At 48.4% G+C, this 24,417-nt stretch overlaps 1 protein-coding gene across 1 annotated transcript in view; it reads right to left on the minus strand.

Moving 5' to 3' along the window:
• Window positions 1-22,979, minus strand: part of LOC149349441 (solute carrier organic anion transporter family member 4A1-like) — a 67,631-nt gene extending 44,652 nt beyond the window's left edge. The window contains exons 1-5 of the mRNA XM_089575455.1: window positions 22,594-22,979; window positions 17,809-18,017; window positions 17,391-17,490; window positions 10,347-10,485; window positions 10,141-10,282 (exon numbers count right to left, since the gene is read on the minus strand). Coding sequence (XP_089431581.1) covers window positions 10,141-10,282; window positions 10,347-10,485; window positions 17,391-17,490; window positions 17,809-18,017; window positions 22,594-22,979 — 976 coding nt within the window. The remainder of the gene's footprint in view (window positions 1-10,140; window positions 10,283-10,346; window positions 10,486-17,390; window positions 17,491-17,808; window positions 18,018-22,593) is intronic.
• Window positions 22,980-24,417: the final 1,438 nt, after the last annotated feature.

Genomic DNA, 24,417 nt, shown 5'->3' on the forward strand with positions numbered 1-24,417 from the left:
CACACACTTGGACCAAGATTTATAAAAATACTAAGCGTTCTTCAGAAGTGAAATCGCGTGGATGTTGTTGAGGTTTATCTAAAGTTACAGTACCATTTTTTCGCTCCTCCTATTTGAATAATTAGTCGAGATAAATAAATTAACTTTTTAAATATAGCTTGAAACGTTCAGGCGTCAATAGGAAAGTTGTGGAGCTCCACAAATATCGTCCAACCAAGGCACTTCCAACGAGATAGACCTAGCGTGGCCATTTTTATTCGGGAAAAACGAAAGCGCGCGGAGTTTAAAAATACCACGTGACAGCGCGCTCCGTGCGCCCGGATGCGCACAGCGCTCTCATCCGTGCTTTGTAAGAAACATCACCCGCTTCAGGCCTTTCGTGCTGCCCAAGACAGGGCTTCGCGATTGGCTTGTTTCCAAGATAAGCGCCAGTGGGTACGGGGCGGCAATGGAAAGAAAGCGCGGCTCCTGTTTTTCAGCGTAATTCACACGACGTTATCAGGCTTGTTATATGCGTCTTTGCTTGTTGGGATCTTGCTCCCATATTCAAACTCCTGAGATTGTCATCGTTCGTCCACATGCATTCTGCCAACGTGAGTGTGCAGTTACTGCCGCAGAAACGGGAGCCGCGCTTTCTTTCCACTCCCGCCCGAACCCACTGGCGCTTATCTTGGAACCAAGCACATCGCGAAACCCCGTCTTGGGCAGCACGAAAGGCCCGAAGCGGGTGATGTTTCTTACAAAGCACGGATGAGAGCGCTGTAATCGCGGCGCATCCGGGCGGACGGAGGGCGCTGTCACGTGGTATTTTTTAAACTCCGCGGGCTTTCGTTTTTCCCGAATAAAAACGGCCACGCTAAGTCTATCTCGTTGGAAGTGCCTGGGTTAGCCGATATTTATGGAGCTCCACAACTTTCCTATTGACGCCTGAACTATTCAAGCTATATTTAAAAAGTTAATTTATTTATCTCGACTAATTATTCAAATAGGAGAAGCGAAAAAATGGTACTGTAACTTTAGACAAACCTCAACAACATCCACGCGATTTCAGTTCTGAAGAACGCTTAGTTTTTTTATAAACCTTGGTCCAAGTTAGCTGGGACACCCTGTGTGTGTGTATATATATATATATATATATATATGAGAGAAGCCAACAGCCACAGAAACCAAGGCGCATAGGGGATTTTTTTTAATTAATTTTTTTATTTTGTGCTGTTGTTCGGTTTAGAATATTACTGAATATGTTATCGCTTAAAGCTAATTGATTAGAAAAGCAGAAGAAAAATTGCTGAGGCTCAGCTTGGCTAAGCCTGGGGAATGCGAAGCATATTAGTGGCTAGGCTTGGTAATACATGGCTTTCCTTGGTTGAATACTTGGTCATTTTAATACAACCACTAGAAGCCTTCGTCGTGGGGGAAGACAACGGCATGGCTACAGCGGAACGCCGACTAACCCCGAGACGCGCGTTGGGTGAGCGCCTGGATTGCCACGGAAGCCGCGTCTGCCTGCCCGGTGGAGCGAGCGTTTAACCTACACCGAGTGTGAACGCGCGTTCGAAATGCGCGGGAATGCGCGGGTGTGACGGCTAGGGGTCCCACGGCGACGACGCGAGGTGGAGGCCGGCTCTCTCATCCGATGTCACGTGGTGTGACGTCACGGTGTCACGTGGCGTGACGGCTAGGGGTCCCACGGCGACGGCGCGAGGTGGAGGCCGGCTCTCTCATCCGATGTCACGTGGTGTGACGTCACGGTGTCACGTGGCGTGATGGCTAGGGGTCCCACGGCGACGGCGCGAGGTGGAGGCCGGCTCTCTCATCCGATGTCACGTGGTGTGACGTCACGGTGTCACGTGGTGTGACGTCACGGTGTCACGTGGGGGTCCCACGGCGACGGCGTGAGTGGTAGCTCTAGCAATATGCTTCGCATAAAAACAACCACATGCCGCCGGTGGGATCCGAACCCACGACCTCCGAATTACGCGTCCGGTGCTCTACCGCTGAGCTACGGCGACGGGTGTTAAATCTTCTGCTTTCGGGGGTATTTATGTTTACAAATAACCTAACCTTGAGAGTGTACATCAGCGCCACCCACGTTCTTAAGCGGCGGACGTAGCACGTCCTGAGTTACCGCTGATGTGAAGTAGAACGTCATCGAACGGCGAGGGTGGAAGCTGTGTGAGAACCCTCTTATGCTTCCTATGGCATCAAGGCTGCCAGAACCGAGACCCTCGCTAAGCAATTAAGCAAATAATGGAAGGGGAATGAGGAGCTCGTTATAAATATGAGAGAAGCCAACAGCCACAGAAGCCAAGGCGCATAGGGGATTTTTTTTATTTATTTATTTATTTTGTGCTGTTGTTCGGTTTAGAATATTACTGAATATGTTATCGCTTAAAGCTAACTGATTAGAAAGGCAAAAGAAAAAACAACCACATGCCGCCGGTGGGATCCGAACCCACGACCTCCGAATTACGCGTCCGGTGCTCTACCGCAGAGCTACGGCGACGGCTGTTAAATCTTCTGCTTTCGGGGGTATTTATGTTTACAAATAACCTAACCTTGAGAGTGTACATCAGCGCCACCCACGTTCTTAAGCGGCGGACGTGGCACGTCCTGAGTTACCGCTGATGTGACGTAGAACGTCATCGAACGGCGAGGGTGGAAGCTGTGTGAGAACCCTCTTATGCTTCCTATGGCATCAAGGCTGCCAGAACGCAAGCCCTCGCTAAGCAATTAATCAAATTTGCTTAATTTGCCCTTATTAAGGCGGAAGACTTTAATGTCTCATCGTTGTAAGCAGCAGTTGTCGACAGAAATGTCACGCTTTTGAATTGGTCGAAACGGTAGTGACGTCACAGTGCGCGAATTTCAAACGGGGTCAATTTTGCTTTGGCTACTAACCATGCAACCAATTAAAGGGATGGTATAGTGATGCTCCAAGTAAGTTTGACTGAGTTTAGTTAATTTCTTACGTAATCGATTAGTCTAATTAATCTTTCTAGCCAGACCATATAAATTAATAAAACCGAGTAAGAAATCGGCCGAGCGTGGAAATCGAACCCCGGTCTCCGGAGTGCGAGTCGAGCACGCTACCACTCGACCATGCCAGCTCGATGGTTTGGAATGAACAAAGGTGCGTCTAGTGAATACGGTGTCTTCGTTCACTCCCATCTTCCTCCCTTCCCGTTACGGCGAGGTTTAGGTGTCCACCGAGATATGAGAGACAGATATATTTCCTTTCCTCAAAAAACCCCGCCGCGGTGGCTGAGCGGTTATGGTGCTCGGCTGCTGGCCCGAAAGACGCGGGTTCGATCCAGGCCGCGGCGGCTGAATTTCTTTGGAGGAGAAATTCTAGAGGCCCGTGTACTGTGCGATGTCAGTGCACGTTAAAGAACCCCAGGTGGTCGAAATTTCCGGAGCCCTCCACTACGGCGTCTCTCATAGCCTCAGTCGCTTTGGGACGTTAAACCCCGTAAACCAACCAACCAACCTTTCCTCAAAAACCAATTTACCGACGAGCAAGGCGTATTTGTCCGCGTTTCAGATTCGTCCAAATTGTCGTGCCGTCACCGCGCGCGAATTTTGACGGGTGTCCAGCGAAATATGTGAGACAGTTACTGCGCAACTTCCTTTTCTCAAATACAATTTTCGACTAGTGTCTACTGAGATATGTGAGACAGTTGATACGTAATTTCCTTTCCTCAAATACAATTTTCATTTTCTTCATTACGGCCCCTCTTTCTTCTTTCACTCACACTTCCTCCCTTCCTGTACGGTGCAGCTCAGGTGTCCACCGAGATGACAGAGAATTACAGCCCCATTTCCTTTCCTCAAAAAGCATTGCGTTCAAAGGGCAACGCATCGCGCCGAACGGGTGGTGGCGTTCCTTGGACTCCGTGGCAGCGCTACAACACGCTGTCGCGTTCCACTCCTAAAGGCGAACCTTAAGCGCCATTAATTGGCAGTTAATTAATGCACCAACAAAATGTGCAGTGAACAATCGCGTAGCAGAATGCAGCACTCAGGCTTTCGCCTTTCACCACTTTAGCCGCTAAAGTTCCTCGTAATTATTTGCTTAATTGCTAAGAGGGTTCTCACACAGCTTCCACCCTCGCCGTTCGATGACGTTCTACGTCACATCAGCGGTAACTCAGGACGTTCTACGTCCGCCGCTTATGAACGTGGGTGGCGCTGATGTACACTCTCAAGGTTAGGTTATTTGTAAACATAAATACCCCCGAAAGCAGAAGATTTAACAGCCGTCGCCGTAGCTCAGCGGTAGAGCACCGGACGCGTAATTCGGAGGTCGTGGGTTCGGATCCCACCGGCGGCATGTGGTTGTTTTTTCTTCTGCTTTTCTAATCAATTAGCTTTAAGCGATAGCATATTCAGTAATATTCTAAACCGAACAACAGCACAAAATAAATGAATTAATTAAAAAAATCCCCTATGCGCCTTGGTTTCTGTGGCTGTTGGCTTCTCTCATATTTATAACGAGCTCCTCATCGCCTTCCCATATATATACATATATATATATAATATATATATATATATATATATATATATATATATATGTGTGTGTGTGTGCGTGTGCGTGTGTGCGTGTGTGCGTGTGCGTGCGCGTGCGCGTGTGCGTGTGTGCGTGTGCGTGTGCGCGTGTGCGTGTGCGTGTGTGCGTTGTACCGGCTCACGCCCAAATTACTGCAGGTTCCTCAGAATCTAGTTTTTTTTGTTGCGAAAGCAACACTACGCTAGTCGCCGAGCCATTTCGCGGAGCCGAGGAAAGGCCATACTGCGCATTCGCGAGGAGCATTGACGTCACACGACGCACAGCTGGCGCGCCGCGGCCTTCGCTGCGCGGGTGACTCAGAGGTGCCGCTGCCGCGCTCGCCAGTTGCGCATGCGCAGTGGCGGCGCATAGCTAGCGTGCCGTGGCTGCCGCCGCTGCCGCGCGCTCTCCATCGCCTCTCTCTCTCCTCTACGATGCGCAGTAGCGGCGCACAGCTAGAGTGCCGGGGCTGCCGGCATGCCAGCTGTGCGTAGTGAAGTCACTTGCTCCTGGCGCATGCGCAGTATGGTCGTGAGAGAGCACGCGAAACGGCAAGACTGTGGGCAGTGTAGCTCACGCAACAATATAAGGCGTCGCGGAGATGTTGCTTTCGCAATCCTCCAAGTTTAACCAGAGCTAAACCACAGCCAATTTTTTTCCAGTGCGCGCGAATGTCATGTGTAGTCGAGTTGCACCGCTATTATTTATTTCCATGACGCAGCTGTGGGAAAAAAACTGGCATTCCATTGTAGCCGTCTAGTCAGTCTTGAAAGTAATTTAATGCACTGTCCGCCTGCTTTTACGTGCAACTCTACGACGAGTTTGTAAACGCGAGTCGGCCCTTTCGAGTTCGCGTTGGTGTTAACTTGTTTCAGCAGTGTGCTCACTGAGAGCAATTTCCGCTTGTTCATGCATGAGTTTGACACTTTTATGTGCACTCGTAATTCTTAACCCCTTATTTTTATTAACACCGTGATGCATGCTGCTCAATATTTCAGTGACAACAGAAGATATGCTGACAAGCTGGAAGAATTTGAAGGACACTTTCAGCAAAAAGAACAAAGGCGAAGCTGACAGCAAGAATGGTGGGGCAGCAAGTTTTCCTGGCCATACATGCAGCAGATGCAGTTCCTCAGGGACACCGTTGAAACTAGATGGTAAGCAATGAGTAATATAAATTTGAAAACAATTTCAATTCAATATTTTATTTCTCAGAAACTTCTGATGGGTCACCTGGGCTAAGAGCTGTCATGTCAGCTTGACAAGGCTCAGGGTACAACACACAACAAGGCGGGGCATACTTTACAAGGTACTACAAAGTAAATATAGATTACAATAACGAAATACATAAATTCTTAGCACATATGGGAACAAGTGAAAAATTCGTTGTAAAAAGGACAGGTAAACATGTGAGGAGTAAAACGTAGAAAAATTTGGATAAAATAAAATAAATAACAATCACTCCATTTTAAAGGGACAAAAAATACTGCCGCAATCGGTTAAGGTTGGGGCTGGTAAAATGCTCATATTTATTGAGTATTAAGGGAAGGTTTTGTTCTACAGACTGTAGTTTGTAATTGGTGCGGAAGCGTGGAATGAGCCAAAGATCAGTGCTGCGTGCACAGGCAATATTTTGGTTGTATTGTAAGGATGCGATCGACGAAATAAACTGTTTGAAAGCGGGTGACGCTAAAAAAAATATGAGCGCAACATACGAAAGTCGTACATGCTTTGTATCGGGACTATATTGTATTGAGGAAAACATTGTTCTGCAGAGGAAAAGTAGTCAGTATTCCACCCAGGAGCTTCTGCAGTTAGCCGCACAGAGAAGAAGCTCGTGGCCAGCCCAGGGGCTGGCGAAAAGGAGCCCTCTGGACAGGCTTTGACGCAATATTTCAAGCACCAGGCTGTCCAGAGGGCAGCGAAGCCGGGCTATCTTAAGCGGCAACCCCCAGCGCAAGCGGTGCTCTTCGGCGGCAACTAAACGCCACAAAAAACGTCAAGGACTGGAAGAAACTGACCGAGAACTACAGTCTGTGCGAAACGCCATTGCGGCCCACAGGCGTACGGACGCCTCAAGACGTTTCCTGCGCTCTGCAGCCGCAACTGGATTCCACTCCACCAGAAGTGCAAATGCATTTGAAAATTGTAGTGCTGCATGTGTGTGGATTGTACAATCGAGTGCAGTATCCCATTAACCTGGCTGTGAGAGCGCCAAGTGGCGAATAAAGCATATCTGCAGTAAATGTTTGTTTTCCTATGTTACACTTGTTTGCTGCACCACACACGCGCGCACATAGGCGGCATAAAAGCATTGTCTTCAGCGCCGCAACCCAGCTGATGCCCACAGCCATGGCGCGGCTCCTTGCGTGCCTGTAAAGTAGTCCGTGAAAATTTCCCTTGTTGCAGCTGCATTGTGAATTTAGTTATAGCCCACTGGAGGCTCCAATTCATGCATGGCTGTCGTGTCTTCTTCCCGCCACTGACCTTCAGTCACGTTGCCGTAGCAATCTTCCGTCTCTGCATAATTTGGAGCCATATAAGCTGCATCTTTCTTGAGGAAGTTGTGCGAGACACATGCAGCCATTACCATATAATCTGCATTCTTGGGCAGCGGAATGATTACCCGGCGAAAAATTCAAAATCAGGAGGTCATCACCCCAAACGCGTTTTGAACACACCTCCTGAAATGAATTTTGATAAGGTACATTGTGTTTATGACCTCGAGAGCCGCGTCAATATATGTCAGCATTCTTTGCCACCCGGCCAGTGATGACACCCATGCAATAAATCAACTTGTCGCTGCAACAAACCTTGGTCGACTGAGCCGGTAGAATATTCGTTTGTCGTCATCCAGGCCTCTGCCCGGGTAAGGCCGAAGAAAATCTGGTCGCAGCTGAAAAGCTTCGTCCGCAATGGAGACATGGGGTGCCACCGTTAGTTTCAGGCAACAATTTTGGTGGCCATTCTCCAGGGATTTACCAAGCCTTGAGGCCCCAAGTGTTCAGCTGTCGCTCTGCCTTCCATAGGCCCCATCGTCTACTAAAACAAACTTCAGGTTGCTGTCAGAGTACGTGTCCTGCAATGATGAACAGTTCATATATGCAAGAGAATATTGTTATTTACAATAAAAAGGGGGGTGGGTCAATGTGGACATTACCTCATAGTTGAAGTTCAGGCTTCCTGAATTTGGTGGGGCTGTATTTTGACGTGTTCCCCACTCATGGCACCTACACAATGGGGGAAGTTTCACTTCTCAAAAAATCCCTAGCTACCTTCTGCCAATCAGCAGTAGTTGGCACCTGCGCTGGCAGTGAGACACAAAAAATAATTTTTGGCGTAAAAAGACGAGCTGTGCAAACTAAAAACAGGCATGCGTGAGGAGCGCCCGTCTTGCACTTTCTCAACGCCTCTGAACCAGCAAGGTCAGCAACATACACTGTTCGATAATTGTTTAGTGTGTCAAGCAATTGATCACGTACCGTTTTCTTTTTTGGGAGGGGAGGAGGGTGGTATGTAAGCTGTGGGATTAGTTTACTAATCCAGACACTCAGACATACTGTGTGGACGGAAGACTTAATGAGCTTGCAATTCCTTTTGTAGCATATGCGATGATTACTGCTGTTTGTACATGTACAGTTTGTATTTAAAGGGACAGGGGCTCCTGGCCATGTTACATCTGGACACCTCTGATATGCGCTTCTCCGCATGTCTCATAGTTTCTCTACCGAATTTCGTCATTTGTAATGTGTAATTAGAGCAAACAGCGTATGTTTCTCAACATTCATTGCTGAGCTGTTCCTAAAAACAAACGTCCTAGATTCAGCAGTAATTTTTAACAATAATAAATGTGTATTATGCATTAGAACCTTTGGTGCCTTTCTATTACGTACATTCCTGCTCGGTTATGTGAAGCAAAAAAGAGAAAAACTATTCAAACGAATTCCATAATACCAATACTTCCTGGAGCTCGCTGAGCTGTGTTGCGAGTCAGCTCTCCTTCAGTGGTGCATCTTCTGCACAATCAGGGTGCTCTAAAGCCAAAAGTTAGTTCGTTTACCGGACCCAATCTACCAACAACACACCTTGAGAAAAGTGGGCTGAAGAACTTGCTACGCATCTTGCATGTCTGGTGGATAACAGTATCCGCTGTGGAAATGCCCACTGTGTAGGTCATAGTGTCATCTTGAATCTGCATCCCTGATGCCATCTACCTAGAAGAAAACGTAGAAATGTCAGCTAGGCATACTCGCCGCAGTGATCGTCAGTAAAAGTCGGCGCACTTGCTAGTACCTCAGAGTCATTGCGAGTCTTGCTCGTGACGGTATGGGTCTGCTGCATGCTGCATGCCCTTCGACAAAGGCATGCAGCTCCTGAAACTTGTCAGAAGACAACTTGTAGTACTTCTTAAAGTACTCCGTGCCCCCTTTCATGAGCAGCGGCATCTGTACGAAAATATTGCAGTGTAAAGAACCAACACACGATAACTCTCCCTATGCAAACTAAAACTCACCGCGGTATGGAACTCGGATTCCTGCTTCCGATGGGTCTCACCACCGTGGTCTCACCCACCAGCGCCGTGGAGACGGGAGTTCGAGCAAAGCATTCTTATTTTTAAAAAAAATGATGATTCCTTACTCGGTAATGAGCTCGGTCATTTCGTTCAACTCGCGAGTGTTCATTTGCGGAAAGTAGTATCTAGAGAGTTTGTACGCCGCACGTGCGAACTTTCGTTTTAAGCAAAAATTATAATAAATGGTGTTGAATAGTTAAAACACAAGTTTTATATTTATTTAAATAAATTATGAGAAGAAATTACAAAATAATGCTCACATATTACGATTTTTGCTGTTTGCAGGCCGCCAAAACCGGTTCCAAGCTCATATCTTTTGCCAGCAACACTGGCTTTCGCGGTGTAGCGAACCGTTGAAATTAATTTGTTGTGTTGAACAGACACTTTATTAGAGCAAATATCCTTTAAAAAATATTGTTAGTCAAGCAACAGCATGCTTGGAACTGAAGGGTAAATCCTACGATTAAGAAATAAAACCTCTTCTTGACAAGGCCATTTCTCTTCAGAATTTGTTATTTCACACACTGCAAGATTGCCGCTCTTCACCCCAACCCCCCCCCCCCCCCCATCCATAAAAAAAAAACTCCATTGTTAATGACCACCTCCTTCTCTTTTTATGTTCGTGCTTACGGCCCGCGGGGGGGCGAAACTTTCTCAATGCGGCCCGCATAGAAATATGCATTAGAGAGCCCTGCTGTAAGCTGTGGCTTACGCGCGCTGTTCCTTTATATCTGCTCTCTTCATGAAGCGGGCTCGGTGACGGAAAAAAGTGTGCTGGCCACCGTCTTTCGTGTTCACCGAGGACACTTCCTGACTGCAAGAACTACTACGTCTGTCCCGGGGCCCCTGAGAGCAAAAAGACTTCCACTAACGAGCTATATGGCACAACGGAGGAACTGACAGAAGATAACGATGAGGCAGATAGCGGTCATCACGGTGGCTGCACCACCAGCTACGCGCAGCCAGGACGGAACCTGGAAGTTCCTCGGTGGCTGAGCACGCGATTATGTGCGCTCACTTTCGACAGTGGCGGCCAGGCTGATGAAGACGAACGTGTTGTTCCTGAGCAGGTGGTAGACGGCCTTGGGCATGTCGGAGAGCCGCAGCTGGACCGCGTCGTGCTCCGCCTCCAGGGCGCGCGTGTCGACCTCGACGCGCTTCTGGGCCAACATCTCCGCGGTGCCTGCGCGCGCACCACCCGTGTGAGCGGCTGCAGTGGGCGGCCGCAGCGCGCGACTGACCGGGCAGCGTCTTGGGGAAGCCGGAGATGGGAATGCTGATGAGCATCGCCGAGCAGCCGGTGATGAGGAAGCCGATCCACCAAGCGCCGATCCAGACGTTGCTTGAAGGCGAGAGGCCGAGGCTGCGGCCGATAAGCGCGCACACACTCACAGTGTAAATGTTTGTTGGTTTCTGGTGACGCTGCATAACCTGGCCGCCAGATTTCAATGCGATAGCATTTAGATTGTCGTCTTACAAAAAAAAAATAAATGTCCAGCTTCTCTGTCACGCCATTTCCGAATTGGTCGAGATAGGTCACGTGACCCTGTGACATCATCACAGCGTGCCCACCGGATTGTGAGCAAACTACCCACCGCGGCCGGTGGCAGTCAAATTAATGATTTGGCGATAGAGGCCACGTGACCTTGCGACGTCATCACAACGTGACCGCTATGGCAGGTGGGAAATTGCCCACCATGTTGAGAATTACTTGCCCTCTGTGACACGCAAACAATGAAATTAATTCAAATAAACTGGATTAAGCTTCCACCTGCCCACCGTGGCGCTGCGCATGAGCCGTACGGGAGATCGTCAAGAGCAACCTGGGTCTAACAAGCCCCATCGATGACAGCGTTTGGAACAGCTACCTGCAGGAGCAGTGGCGCATCGCTGCACAATTGTGCCAGCAGTGGTATGAGGACTCCGCGCTATCTGTGAATGCGAGTGATAGGATTGTTACGTCATAAACACCACATGACTACCAGTAGACCAATGTGGACCAATCGTAGTGCCAGATTTGCAAATCTGAGGAGCCCCAAAATTCAGAAGCTGGCACAGCCTCAAATATTTCAAGTGACTTCCAAAAGTTTGCAAGTAGGCCCACCCCGGAAATTGGGCTAAAGTGAATTATTGAAGATTACTGGGTGGATTAAGGTGGGTTAGTGGGCCGGATTATGAAAATCCTGTACGATAATTCAATCGAAGGCACTGGAACATCTCATTCATACCATATAAGGAAAATAGAACAGGTTCCAACCGGGAGTTCCGGCGGGAAAATCACAAGAAGATAATAATATTAGACCCTCATCGTAAACACCATAGCAGGCAACCTAAATGCTTTCGCATTTTCTTCATTAATGCCTCGGTCACACGGGCCCCGCAAAGGCCTTTGAGAATCAGGTCCTTTTGTTCAAAGGAGTAAGGAGCGCAGCTACACGGTACAAATGTGTCTTTGCCGCTAAGGGCCTTGGAGGCGAAGGCCCGCGTCAAAGAGCTTTGCAGCCCAAAGGCGCGGCCTTTGAGAACCTGCAATCGCAAACAAAGAAAAAAATATATGCAGCTACCGATGTTTGAAAACATCTTTTAAAATACGTAAGGTATGTCTGGTTATGCTTTTTGGACGAGTGTTAATGTTTTATGCCAAGATTTGAAGGCCATAAAATTGTTGCAGCAACAACGAGTGCCCCTGGTGGCCACGGCAATCACGAAACCTGCTGCTGCTGCTGCTGCTGCTGATGAGAGTAGGTGTTGCCGTTCTTTTAAGGAACCAATTGGAACAAACAATTGTCTGAGCTCAACGAATGAATAGAGTACCCCCTTTAATTTTAAAACACTCACTTCAGCCACATAATGCACAGCAGCTGCGTCGATGTTCCTTTGAGCTTTCACTCCTTTGGTGAAAAGAGGTGCTTTGCTGGAAAGGCCTTCGAGGAATGCCCTGTGACAGGGGTGGTGGTGGTAAAACTTTTATTTCCCACAGTAGGGGTTCTGAAGGACACTCGGCTAGGCATCAGGTATAGACAGGGGTATAACAGCCTTGTTAATAAATTTTCCAAGTTTTTTGGCGTGTCCAAAGGGGTAATGAAATAATACCATGCAAGTGCTTACTTCACTGAAATGCGCGTTGGGCGAACGACGCAAATAGTGGGTCACCTTCGTTCCCACATCATCTACCATACTTGCACGACTTCAGTTGAACTAACGTGCGCGCCCCGCAGAAATCGAATGCTCACACACGCGCTACAGGCAGCATATGAGGCGTTTTTTTTTTTTTTTTGCCATGCGAAAACGCGCGGAGCGCCAGACGAACGCTGCTCTCTTGCCACCTTCCCCAAGCTTCGCGCTGTAATTGTCTCTTTTTCGAGCCCCGCGTTAATGCAGGAATGCATTTAACGGCTACATTTTCAACTACCATTGTCCGTCGCGGTTCCGTCCACCAAGGCTACAGGACACCCATAGGTGCCGTAGTGAGGCTCAGAGGAGTTTCAAAATTTTCGTGTGTTGTTGTATTACTTCAAGTATCGTCAAGTGAAGCAGTACTAACTGTGAACGGTTTTTTTTTAGTGCATAGCACTTCTAGCCACAATCACGGATTTCGCCGATCGCAGCCCGAAACCTGGGCCGGGTGGTCTAAAACCTCTCTCTGTTTTGAGAAAAGGACAGACGCATAGCTAGTTCACTTTGTCGGTGGACACCTCAAGCGCATCACGAACGCAGGCTAGAAGCTTGGTAACTCAATGTTTCAGTCAGCGTTCTTGGCGCGCTTGAGGCATCCGCCGAAAAAATGAACTAGCTATGCGCCTTTCCTTTTCTCAAAACCGAGAGAGGTTTTACACCGCGAATAAGATTAGACTCGGAATAAGACTGCCTTACTAGATTGGTGCAAGCCACCCCTGCTCTCTTGCTCTCATTCTCTCTAACTCCGTAGGTCGCCCCGTCTCCTTCGCGCTTCAAGCTCACAGAGAGCGGGAAAAAGAGAGACCGCGTATCTTGTCTAAACCGATGAGAAGGCGGAGCGGCCTCATAGGACGCCGGTGCACTATGCGTCGCCTATAGGAGTACAGCAGGGGTAAGCAGGGCTAGCACATCTACTTCGCATTTCACAAACCACGCAAATCGGCTGTATATCTTTAATTGCTGCCTACAATAAAGGCATTGGGAAGTAGCAAGTTTGCTCGTCTGGGAGAGTTTCCAGCGCGTGCGCCCCGGCGCCAAGGACTGCCGCCGCCTCGCGCGGTACACAGCCGTTCAAACAAGAATCGCGGTGGTGGCGCCAGATGACGTCACTTGTCCGTGAGGTGGCCGAAAATCCGGCATCTCGGGGCTAAGTGTCTGACTTCAGTTATCGCATGCCGTTACTCGCTGTCCAGCGCGACAGCACAGAGCAAACGATGATTAAAAGTAAGTTCCTTCAAACTCTGCTTTGTTTATGGCAACAGAACATGGGTGATCAGCACGCACGCATTCCTGTAGTGGAATAATCTAGGCGTAGCACAGATTAGGCTGCTAATTTTTCTATATTGTTTGCATAATTAATGCTCGCGCAGGCAAAACGCCCTCTGCCCTGCAGTGAATCTTCTCGCCTTTTTTTTTTTTTAGAGTCGCATTCAGTTTTGTAATGCAAGGTACGTGGCCGTTCGACTCCACCAGTCAGTTTTTCGTTAAATTCCAGCCAGTCAGTAATGCACAGGCAGCCAACTCCAAGACGAGAACGCAGACCAACTGTATGCAGTCATAAGACTGAGGCCCGCCATCGAGTGGCAGCGACAAGACAAACGTTCCGCTGCATTGGTACGCTGGACCCGCTGGTCCTTGCCCGGCTGTGCACACCATCACGCGACGGTGGTGCCGGCTCTCACAGGTTAGAGCGATAGCGCTACTCGGTCACGGCCGCTCGATATCGAGGGGCCGTGACTCGATGCACCAAGCCCGCTCAACACGACGTGATCTGTCCGCTGTCTAAGATTGGCCTTCAGCCTAGGCAAAGTAAAAATGTGCCTAGATAGAAAAAAGAAATCCATCCTCGACTGGGAGTCGAACCTGCGGCACGAAGAGATCAGTTTCAGAGGACGCTGAAAGACACAACTAGGCTATAGCCACAGCCGAATCGCCTCGTATTACACTGCCCCACACTCTAGCGCTGTGTATTGCAGAGCGTCGTCTTCGTCAACTTCCAACTGCTCCTCCAGGCGGCACGGCCTGCTCATCGTCGCCTTCTACATACCGCATATCTGTGCTTTTCCCCAACCTAAAGTAGACCCACCCCAGAAATTTAACCTTGCTCTATTTGGACCAACTGACAGTCCGTTACTGTCCGTTGCCTGCAAGGCATGTACTAAGGTAATCGCCAATAGAATCGGGCAACCTTAGACATCAATCAACCAAAAGGTCAGGCAGGGTTTCGTAGAGGATATGCCACAATAGGGCATATTCACACTACCAATCAGGTGATAGATAAATGCACAAAATATAACGAACCCCTACCTATAGCCTTTAATGACTTTAATGATTACGGGGAACCATTTGACTGAGTGAAAACCTCAGCAGTCACGCAGGCATTGCAGAAGGGTGTATAAGAGCCTTAGGTCAAAATACTGAAAGATATATATAGCAACTGCACAGCTACCATAGTTCTCCATAAAGTCAGCAATAAAATTCCAGTAAGGAAGGGCGTCAGGCAGGGAGACACGATCTCGCCAGTGATATTCATCGCCTGTTTACAGGAGGTATTCCGAGGCCTGAACTGGGAACAGTTGGGCATAAGAGTTAAAGGAGATTACGTAAATAATCTGCGATTCGCAGATGACTTTGCCTTGCTGAGTCACTCAGGGGATGAACTGCAGAGCGTGATAAATGAGGCAGAGCAGAACGGTGGGTCTAAAAATTAACATGCAGAAAGCCAAAGTAATGTTCAACAGTCTAGAAAGAGAACAGCAGTTCACAATTATTAGGAAGGAGCTGGAAGCGGTACAAAGGGCAGGTAGTGACCGCTGATCAAGATCATGAGAGAGAAAACGTTAGAGATTACTGCGGCAACCCGGATTGGGAGAATGCTGGTTTGGTTTGGTTTGTTGGGGTTTAACGTCCCAAAGCGACTGAGGCTATGAGAGACGCCGTAGTGGAGGGCTCCGGATAATTTCGACCACCTGGGATTCTTTAACGTGCACTGACATCGCACAGCACACGGGCCTCTAGAATTTCGCCTTCATCGAAATTCAGCCGCCGCAGCCGGGATCGAACCCGCGTCTTTCGGGTCAGCAGCCGAGCGCCATAACCACTGAGCCACCGCGGCGGGGCGGATTGGGAGAATGCTGGTTTGGTTTGGTTTGGTTTGTTGGGGTTTAACGTCCCAAAGCGACTGAGGCTATGAGAGACGCCGTAGTGGAGGGCTCCGGAAATTTCGACCGCCTGGGATTCTTTAACGTGCACTGACATCGCACAGTACACGGGCCTCTAGAATTTCGCCTTCATCGAAATTCAGCCGCCGCAGCCGGGATCGAACCCGCGTCTTTCGGGTCAGCAGCCGAGCGCCATAACCACTGAGCCAACGCGGCGGGGCGGATTGGGAAAATGCGAAAGCATTGACGCCTCCACGGCACTCGTCTCTCTTTGCCTTTCTTTGATAGTGTTTGCCCCTTTTTGTTATTCTTGCCCCTCTTTGCTCATAATTAGCATCGCATTGACCTTCATTACCACATTAATTAGCTATTTAATTTTCATTAATAATGTTCTTTGATTACGGTTATCGATTGCAATTACTTTATTTTACTTTTTTATTATTTAATCACCTTAATTAATCATATTCACTCTGAGAACACCCAGTTTCATCTCAATCATGCATTTTGATTTTTCAAATTTGGCGCCATTGCTGCTTTTCCGTCCGCGTACTATATCCCCGTCCAGCCTATTCGACCCTCCAACGACTTTTGCTTCTAATTAACTAATTAATCTATATAAATCAAGTTTTTTCTTCGATTATTTATCACTGCGAACACATTTAAATCACTTACAAAATTCATTTTCACTCATTTGCCTATTTTCCCACTATTTTACCATCCACGGTTGTTTTCCCGTCCACGCGCTATATCGAAGCCCGCGCTATTTCTACAGTTCTTCGACATTTATGCTCTAATTAACTAATTCTACTGACATCAAATTTTTTGCGCATCATCCTCACATCGTTCTCTATCGATTACAACCATTCGTTTGATCCTACGTCTTCTGAGCACGACACAACTGCTGCGGACACGTTTTGGTGACACGACCTCGCCGACATAGCCTAGTAATGCTTTCGCATTAATGAGTAGAAGTATAGGAATGAGGTGGAGCGCATATGACAGGTTCTCTCAGGTCATGAATGGAAGTTTACCAATATCCCTGAAGAGAAAAGTATGCAACAGCTGTATCTTACCGTAACTAACCTATGGGGCAGAAACGTGGAGGCCAACGAAAAGGGTTCAGCTTAAGTTAAGGACAACGCAGCGAGCTATGGAAAGAATAATGACAGGTGTAACGCTAAGAGATCGGAAACGGGTGGAGTGAGTGAGGGATAAAACGCGGGTTAATAACATCCTAGACGAAATCAAGAGGAAGAAACTGGCTTGGGCAGGGCATGTAATGCGAAGGCAAGATAACCGCTAGTCCTTAAGGGTAACGGAGTGCATTCCAAGAGAAGGCATGTGTGGCAGGGGGCGACAGAAAGTTAGGTGGGCGGATGAGATTAAGAGGTTTGCGGGGACACGGTGGGCGCAGCTAGCAAAGGGCAAGGTTAATTGATGAGACATGGGAGAGGCCTTTGCCCTGCAATGGGTGTAATCAGGCTGATGATGATGGTGATTTGGACCAAAGTCGATGTCCAGTCATAATTGAGCGTCCCCTACACAATGGTGACAAATTCGGCCCGGGTCATTTCCAAAATTTCGCCTAGGCCACTCCCGAAATTTCACATTCACCGATTTGGACCAAAACCGATGTCCAGCCATATATAATTCACCGTGCCCGATACGATGACGACCTCTAAATTTGACCCGGGCCATTGCCAAAATGCTATCTCTCAACCTTTGGGTATAACCGAGGTTAAACACTGCCTAACTTCTTTTCTTTTTTTTTCAACGAAGATGAGCACACCGGCAACGCCGTCGAATCGCCTGGGAAAACGCCTCATGTGGGTCAGGCTTTGCGTTAGCGCCGAAATGGAATGTGAATAACAGCGTTTGTCTTGTGCGTCACGCACCGCTGCCAACCGCGGGCGATTGCTGTCAAATGTACCTCTTGGGATCAACGGTGATGTCGGTGTAGACGTTGAGCAGCATGCCTCCCACAATGAAACCCACGGCGGGCCCGATGATGGCTGCTGTGTAGTAGATGCCTGCGGCAAAAAAAAAAAAGAATAAGGAAACTGTCCGCCGACGCCGTTAAGAAGTTCACACGAGCGATCACGTTACCGCGCAAAGCTACAGCGGTTGTATGTGCTTCGTGTCTTCGCTCTTGACGAGAACAGATGGAAAAGAGTAGATATGCAAACAAAAATTACTTGCACACCCTCAGGCGCAGTTCTGCAAGAATTAGGCTGTTTCAAAACACATTGTGCCATTCCCCATCACACGCTGCGTGAGCGGCAATGGCTGAGATGTTTCTAGAAGATCAACATAAAAACCGACACGGCGTGCGCAGTTTCGGAGCGTACCGATGTACCAGCTGGACTTGCGAGCCGACAGGTTATCGTCCAGGTACGCAATGGCGAGCGTGTAGAAGGGCACTGTGGAGCAGCCGTGCACCAGGTTGGCCACCATGAAGACGAAGCGATAATTTCGGAGCGCGCGGCTGCCCGCGGGGTCGACGATGGTCGACTTGCTTGCCTCGAAAGGGCACAGGTCCTTCACCTCCTGGCTGTACCTGGTGGCGAACGAACCGGTACCACAGAGCGGCAACTTCGCGTTTGCTCACCTTCAAGTCAGGAGCCCGCAGTGCCTAGTGTGAGAATCCAGTTGTAACAGACAAAGCGTTCAAAAGCGTCCTGCTTTCTCTATCGAACCAGCAGCCAGAGCTTACAAGAGTGGAATTGCTCAGCTTCCGCACCTATATTACCGGCAGGCTCAAAACAAGTGGGTCTAATGCAACTAGAGGAAAGGTTCTCTTTACTCTCTAATAACGCCACCAGATCGGAAGTTAAAGTCGGTCAAGGCTCGATCGTGTCCGATCGCAGAGCTCCAAGAGCTGGCCTAGTGGGCAGAAGTAGCAGCTTTGATTCAGATGAGGGGAGAAGTGTGATGAGTGAGTTCCGTTAAAATTCACTAATGATCTCGCTTCTGTCGCAATTCGCGTGCCTGTCGGCGGTATATTCACAGCGTCACCTGTTAAAGGGCAGTTGTGCGCTGGTCGCGTCGTCCACAAGAAAAATTTGACATATCTGGAGCAGAAAACATGGTGCGCTCTTAAGAAGCCTGGCCAAGTGAATGCACCAAACGCTCTGCCGGATGTCCGTACGTGCAAATACGTCAAGCAGGCCACGATCTATTAGTTGTGATGGGGTAGCATTTGGCGTGAAAATCCTCCACTCTCGATGGGTCATTGTCAAGTTACCTTATCAGTCATGAGGGGCACAGGTTTGCATTCGAAGTAACAGAATAAATCTCACAGCGACCCAAAATTATACCGGCATTAATGGGTCCCATGCGTAGCCGTGCATAAAGCAGTACTGTGCTGAACTCGTGATCCTGTGAGTGCAGTGACTTATTTGGTTTCGCAGTGGAACCACGGCCGCGCCGACTCGCGTACACTTCCTTTCTGGATGCCCACCCATCGCGCAAGGAGGCGTCGGCGATGATTCCACCGCGGAATTTCCCTCCGCGACGCTGCAGCATGTGCACTGCGCCGCTTTCTCAGAACCGCGTCGCGAGGCCCGAAGGCGCTCCTGTTGCCGCGTTGCAGTGCGCGCACTCGCGGCAGAATAGTGGTGAGCCTCTGTGCATACACCGAGCAGGTGGGCCCCGCTTTCTCATCACCAGGCACTGTGCGCGCGTGACGAGAACGCTCCGTGTGCGCTCCTTTGGACGACATGCTGCCGGGCGCCAACCCCGGCCGCTTGTGCAACCCACCCGCGATCCATTAGCGACAGGATGTTGCGTAAGCGCTGCTTTGTATATACAGCGTTTCTATGTTCCTAATGTGTGCAGTGGTCACTCGCGCACGGTTAAAATTGCCGCAGACTTGTCCACTTGTTTTAGGCTTCTGTAAATACTGTAAATTCAAAAGAAAACATTCGACAGAAGTCTGTCGAATGTCTGTCGAAAGGAAAGACAGAAGTCTGTCGAAAGGAAAGCTCATCCCTCTCCTTTCTCTGTATCGCTCCCCCCTGTACCTCTCCTTGCTATCCTCTCCTTCGGGTGCTTAAGACAGCAATTGCCTATATCTTCTCTTTCCTTTTTGCACTTTTGTAATAACTGGTTCCGCTTTCGCCGTGCTAGAAATATGATGACGCCCAGGGACGCCCTCAGCTGGAACAGTTCCGGTAGCAAAATTTACATCTAGAAAGAAGTGACAGCAGATACCTGTACCAACATTTACGCACTCGAGTTAGTGATATGGGACCAACTACTTTTGCCACAGGCGTTCGCCCGCTTTCGGGAGTAAATGAAAATAGTTGAGCCCTCCCAGCAAAGGGAAACAACAGCAAGAAGCAGCCATTAAAGCAGGCAGTCCAGTCTACGAAACGATAGCCTTATACACAAAGCACAGGTGTTGGTCGGGTATACCGGTCGAATTTCCATTATTTTAGAGATTATTTTAGATTATTATTCATTATTATTTTAGATTTCGCTTCTCTGTGTTATTGCAACAGGCTGCGGTAAGCCTTAAATCAAATGCATCAAGGTTGAAATCCCGTTTTTAGTCACATGAGAAGGGCCTAACAGTGTGCACTTAAGACGCAATGCTTCGCAACCGCAAATAAATTATTAGATGTTTATTTCCCATGAAGAATATACAATGAAATACGGGAAGGTTTCCAGAAAGGACGAAAATCGATGTTTTTCGTTTTCTACGCATGAATTAGCCCGATTTGTCGTAAATGGCTGCTGCACATTATGATCTGCAAAGAGATGCATATGCCATCTGGCAGAACTGTTGTCTGGTTTGTTGCAGTTGTCCATACGCGAATATTCTGGTCAATCAAGCTATCGTACATTTTCTATTCAATGTACATATAGCACCGGATATCTTGCGAGGTATTAAGAAGGCAGTATTCATTTATTTATTATTTATTGATTGATACTGCAATCACAGGAAGGGATTCGCGCAGGACGGTCATACAAAATCAAAATACAAGTATGATATTCAGTAAACAAAACAAATGCCACAAACGATTAACCCATAAACAAAAACAAAACGAAGCAACAAAAAAGAAGAAAAGAAGCAATGAAGTCAGTGCAGCAAAACAGTAGTTATAGAAAATTGACAAGAAGACATCACATCTCGAGCGAATAATTTAATACTTATCACAAAGAGCCCCAAGTCGATAATAATAAATTCAGAACAAGGGCGGAGTCAGGAGCGCAATACAACAAAAAAGTTGTAATTAATTAACACTCAGGCTTCCAATGAATATGTCAGAGATTGCTGTAGAACTTCGTTGTAAGCTAATTCCACTCCGTTACTGTCCTCGAAAAAAAAAACGGATATTTAAAGCAGTTACTGTGCTGGCGAAAAGGGGTGATTCTGACCTTGTCATGCAGTGTAACCTGGAAAGAAAGATATTAACCCACCAAGGTTAATCTTAAACTCACATTTGACTAATTGATATAGGAATTTAACTCTAGAAACGCGATTCTTATCGGTTATAGATATTACACTTGCCCTCTTTTAACAGATCACTCACTTATGAGCGTCGATAGCAAGTGCAAACAAAGGGACCTATTTTCTTTTGCGCTTTTTTCAATTTTTTAAACGTTCGTTTTGGTAAACTGGTCCCAAATTATCACCGCATAATCTAATTATAGAAGGACAATCGATTTGTAAGCTAGAAGCAGGACTCGGTGTGCGGACAGTTTTAATGCACGCCTAAGAAAAAAAAAGTTTAGTTTGCATTCTTTAAAACCTGATTAATGTGTTTTCTCCTGTCAAGGTTATTAGCGAGCCATAGTCCTAGATATTTGTAGCGCAAAATTCAGAGAGAATTTTATTAGCAAAAGAATAATGGAATACAAGGGGATTTTTTTGCGAGTGATTCTCATGTATACCGTGCTGTTGGAAGTTAATCGGCATCTGCAATGCATCAATCACACCATGGAGTAACTTTTTGGAATGGTTCGTTTAGTTTTATCTGACCTGACATACTTTTAGTTTCAGAATTGAGCACAAAACCATCAGCGTAAAGTTTAATATGAACTGGAATGTCTTTCACGATTTCATTAATTTCGATGTTAAACAAGAATGGCCCAAGCACCGAACCCTGTGGTAAGGGTAACGGTCAAGAAGAGGTAATAACAGCAACAGTTACTACGTTATTACTGCATTTTTTTTCGACTCGGTCATTCCCCTGAAAATTCCAACGCTCCGACGTTGCAGATCGGTCGCGGCAAGGGCAAAAGAAGAAGGCTGGGTGACGTCAGGTAAGCGAGACGCACGAGTTCCCAAGGGGAAGAGCGGCCCTTCAAAACCTTGCAGGGCTAAGACGCGGGAAGCGGTGCTAAGATGTGACCCCGAGTAAAGTTCGTTCACGAGCTTTAGCCTCGAGGTGCGCAAACGCGAGACCCCGATGTTCTGCTTGCGAAGCAGTGCGAAGACCTCATGTGCCCGCTGGCCCAAGAGGGCTGACTCGACAAGGCGGTTGGACAGGCCGATTTCTACATCCCGGAAAATGCGGGCGGGCCACCCGGACATTCGGACATGTTCCGACGGACTCCTCGGAGCACTGACCCGGTGGCTCGTGGCCTTGACGGCCGCACCACACGACCCTGACGAAGGGTTTGAAAAGGTGGGCTCCGTCCGTCGAGTCCGTGCGCTTTGGGGAGATACAGACTCTCGGGTGCCTACGGATGCGGCCCCGCTACAACGCGTCACCGGCAATTCCGATCGCCTCCGTGACGCCAGGACGTGAGACAGTTTGCTTGCCTGGAACTATTCCTGAACTTTTATTTTCGCGCTCTCTTGCTTTTCATTCTTTTTGTCTGTGTATATTTCATCACTGCTTGTATCCTCCTGCATCTTTGCGTGAAGTTATGTGTAATTGCTCCTGCTGTTCAGTGCTATAGTTGTTTGTGCCGCATTATTCTGTTATTCAAAAATTGTAAATTTTCGTCTTGCATAACTATTCCGCTTGTTCCTATGTGCACAAATTGCAGTACCTCCAACTCCTTCTTTCGATCCTCATGGCGCACATGTCGACCGACCTAATGAAATTGAGCTCCGCAGTGAAAAGGCGGGTAAAAACCCCGCCCATAAAATGAGTAAAGCGTCTGGTGTTGTCGCTCACTTGTACTGGGGCGCCACGAAGTGCGGCAGGGTGTAAAGGAAAGAGCCGATGCCCATGAAGAAGACGCCGTTGGACATGATGCGCGGCTTGTGCATCTCGCTCCCGAAGAAGGTGACCGGCGTCATGAGCAGCAGCGAGCCCACGTTGTACATGGACACGATGAGGCCGGTCTCGACGCTCCGCAGGTGGAAGCGCCGCTCGAGCGTGGGCAGCGACACGTTGATGAAGCCGCTGATGACCATGCCCTGCACGAAGCCGGCCGCGCAGAAGCACAGCAGCACCCACTCGGCCGACGCAAACCTCTGCAGTGGGGCTGGATGCCAACCCCACCAGCCGCAGCGCGTGTCCACTTCGCTCACCTCCCGCGCCTGCCTACTCCGCAGCATGACGTCGGACGCGCCGCTTCCTGCACAAACCCTGAAAAGACATTCCATGGGTTGGAAGGTGCACCACCACAACACACGACAACAGTTCAGTACGCGCCGTTGGCTCTGCTCTGTAGAACTTGCGTCCTGTGTGCAGATCGCCCACGTGAGGTACTTTGCCGGCACACGAATGGAGTGCTGTCCGAAGCTGCAAGTGCAGTAACGCGGGTCAAAATGAATAAGACCATTCGCCTCCTTAAGTGTCCTGCGAGCTTCACTGGTCAGCAAACTTCCTTATAGCCTGAGTCGCTTTGGGACGTTTAACACCCATAAACCGTAAACTTTACGCTGTTTCGGGCGCACTACAGTAATCTGTGTAGACCTCCCGGCTGTCTCGTTTCGGTCAGTGGAGTACAACTGCTCTGTAACTCTGACTTTTTCATTTCATGCGCTAGCACGTCATGCCACTTTTTTTTGCTGGGAAGCGTTTCAGTGTATACCAATACAGTTACTGTTGTTGTAGGTTTGTGTGGCCATCTGCGTATTTTTACGCATAAAGTCTGCATAATCACCACAGATATCCGCGACATCTAGATCTTCAACATACGTGTGGAGAGTTTCAGCTCATTTTCTGAGCAGCGTTGCCTGAAACAAAAGTGTGGTAGCTTGCGCCACCTGCTCAAAACGGGCTCAAGCATTGAGTCTTCTCTGCATTCCAGGTGAAAAAATTCACAATATGCGCAGATCTGGCTTGCAGTACCACGCAAAATGAATCATTGTTTGCTCCTGTCATATTTTCAATCGATATCGTTAGATTTTTCTACGGACCCTCCCTGCGTCTTCGGGAAGATCTGTGGAGACGCTGCAGCAACGGCTTCCTTTGCTGCAAAGCAGTGCTTTACAAACAACTGCATCAGATGTAGAGGGCGATATGCGCGTGCCCGAGGCATAACGCATGCCCGTATGTGTTATACGCATAAGGGCTCTTCTGCGCACACCTGAGGCATCACGAACGCTTGAGATACATCATATGGCTTGCAAACGTTCAGTGGACCTCGTTCACAAAACCATACCCAGTACGCGCGGTGCCCAAACGGCACAGAGTAAACAGAACTACCCGTATCGGGAGCCGTAAAACTCCGTGCATCATCCTGTGTCTAGTGCCATGGAGGCTCTCGTAGTTCGAACCATCAGCGCTTCCCTAAGATTCAGGGAGACGCGAATGCAGGCCGCATAAGAACACAAACTGTGGTAGTTTACTTCGTGCCGCACCTGTAAACACATCTCGTGGATCTCAAATACGCTTTGGAATAAAATACACGTTAGTCCTAGTCAGGCATATGTGGGCGAGAGGGGCCAGTACTGTCATTGCGGCCGTTCCTCGCAACACGCATGTGTTGTGGTCGCTGGATGTCACTTCTGTTTGACGTCTGCAGCGGGTGTGAGAAATGAACACTCA

Source organism: Amblyomma mixtum, chromosome 3 (genome assembly GCF_055824585.1).
Source record: "Amblyomma mixtum isolate Tamu chromosome 3, ASM5582458v1, whole genome shotgun sequence".
Lineage (NCBI taxonomy): Eukaryota > Metazoa > Arthropoda > Arachnida > Ixodida > Ixodidae > Amblyomma > Amblyomma mixtum.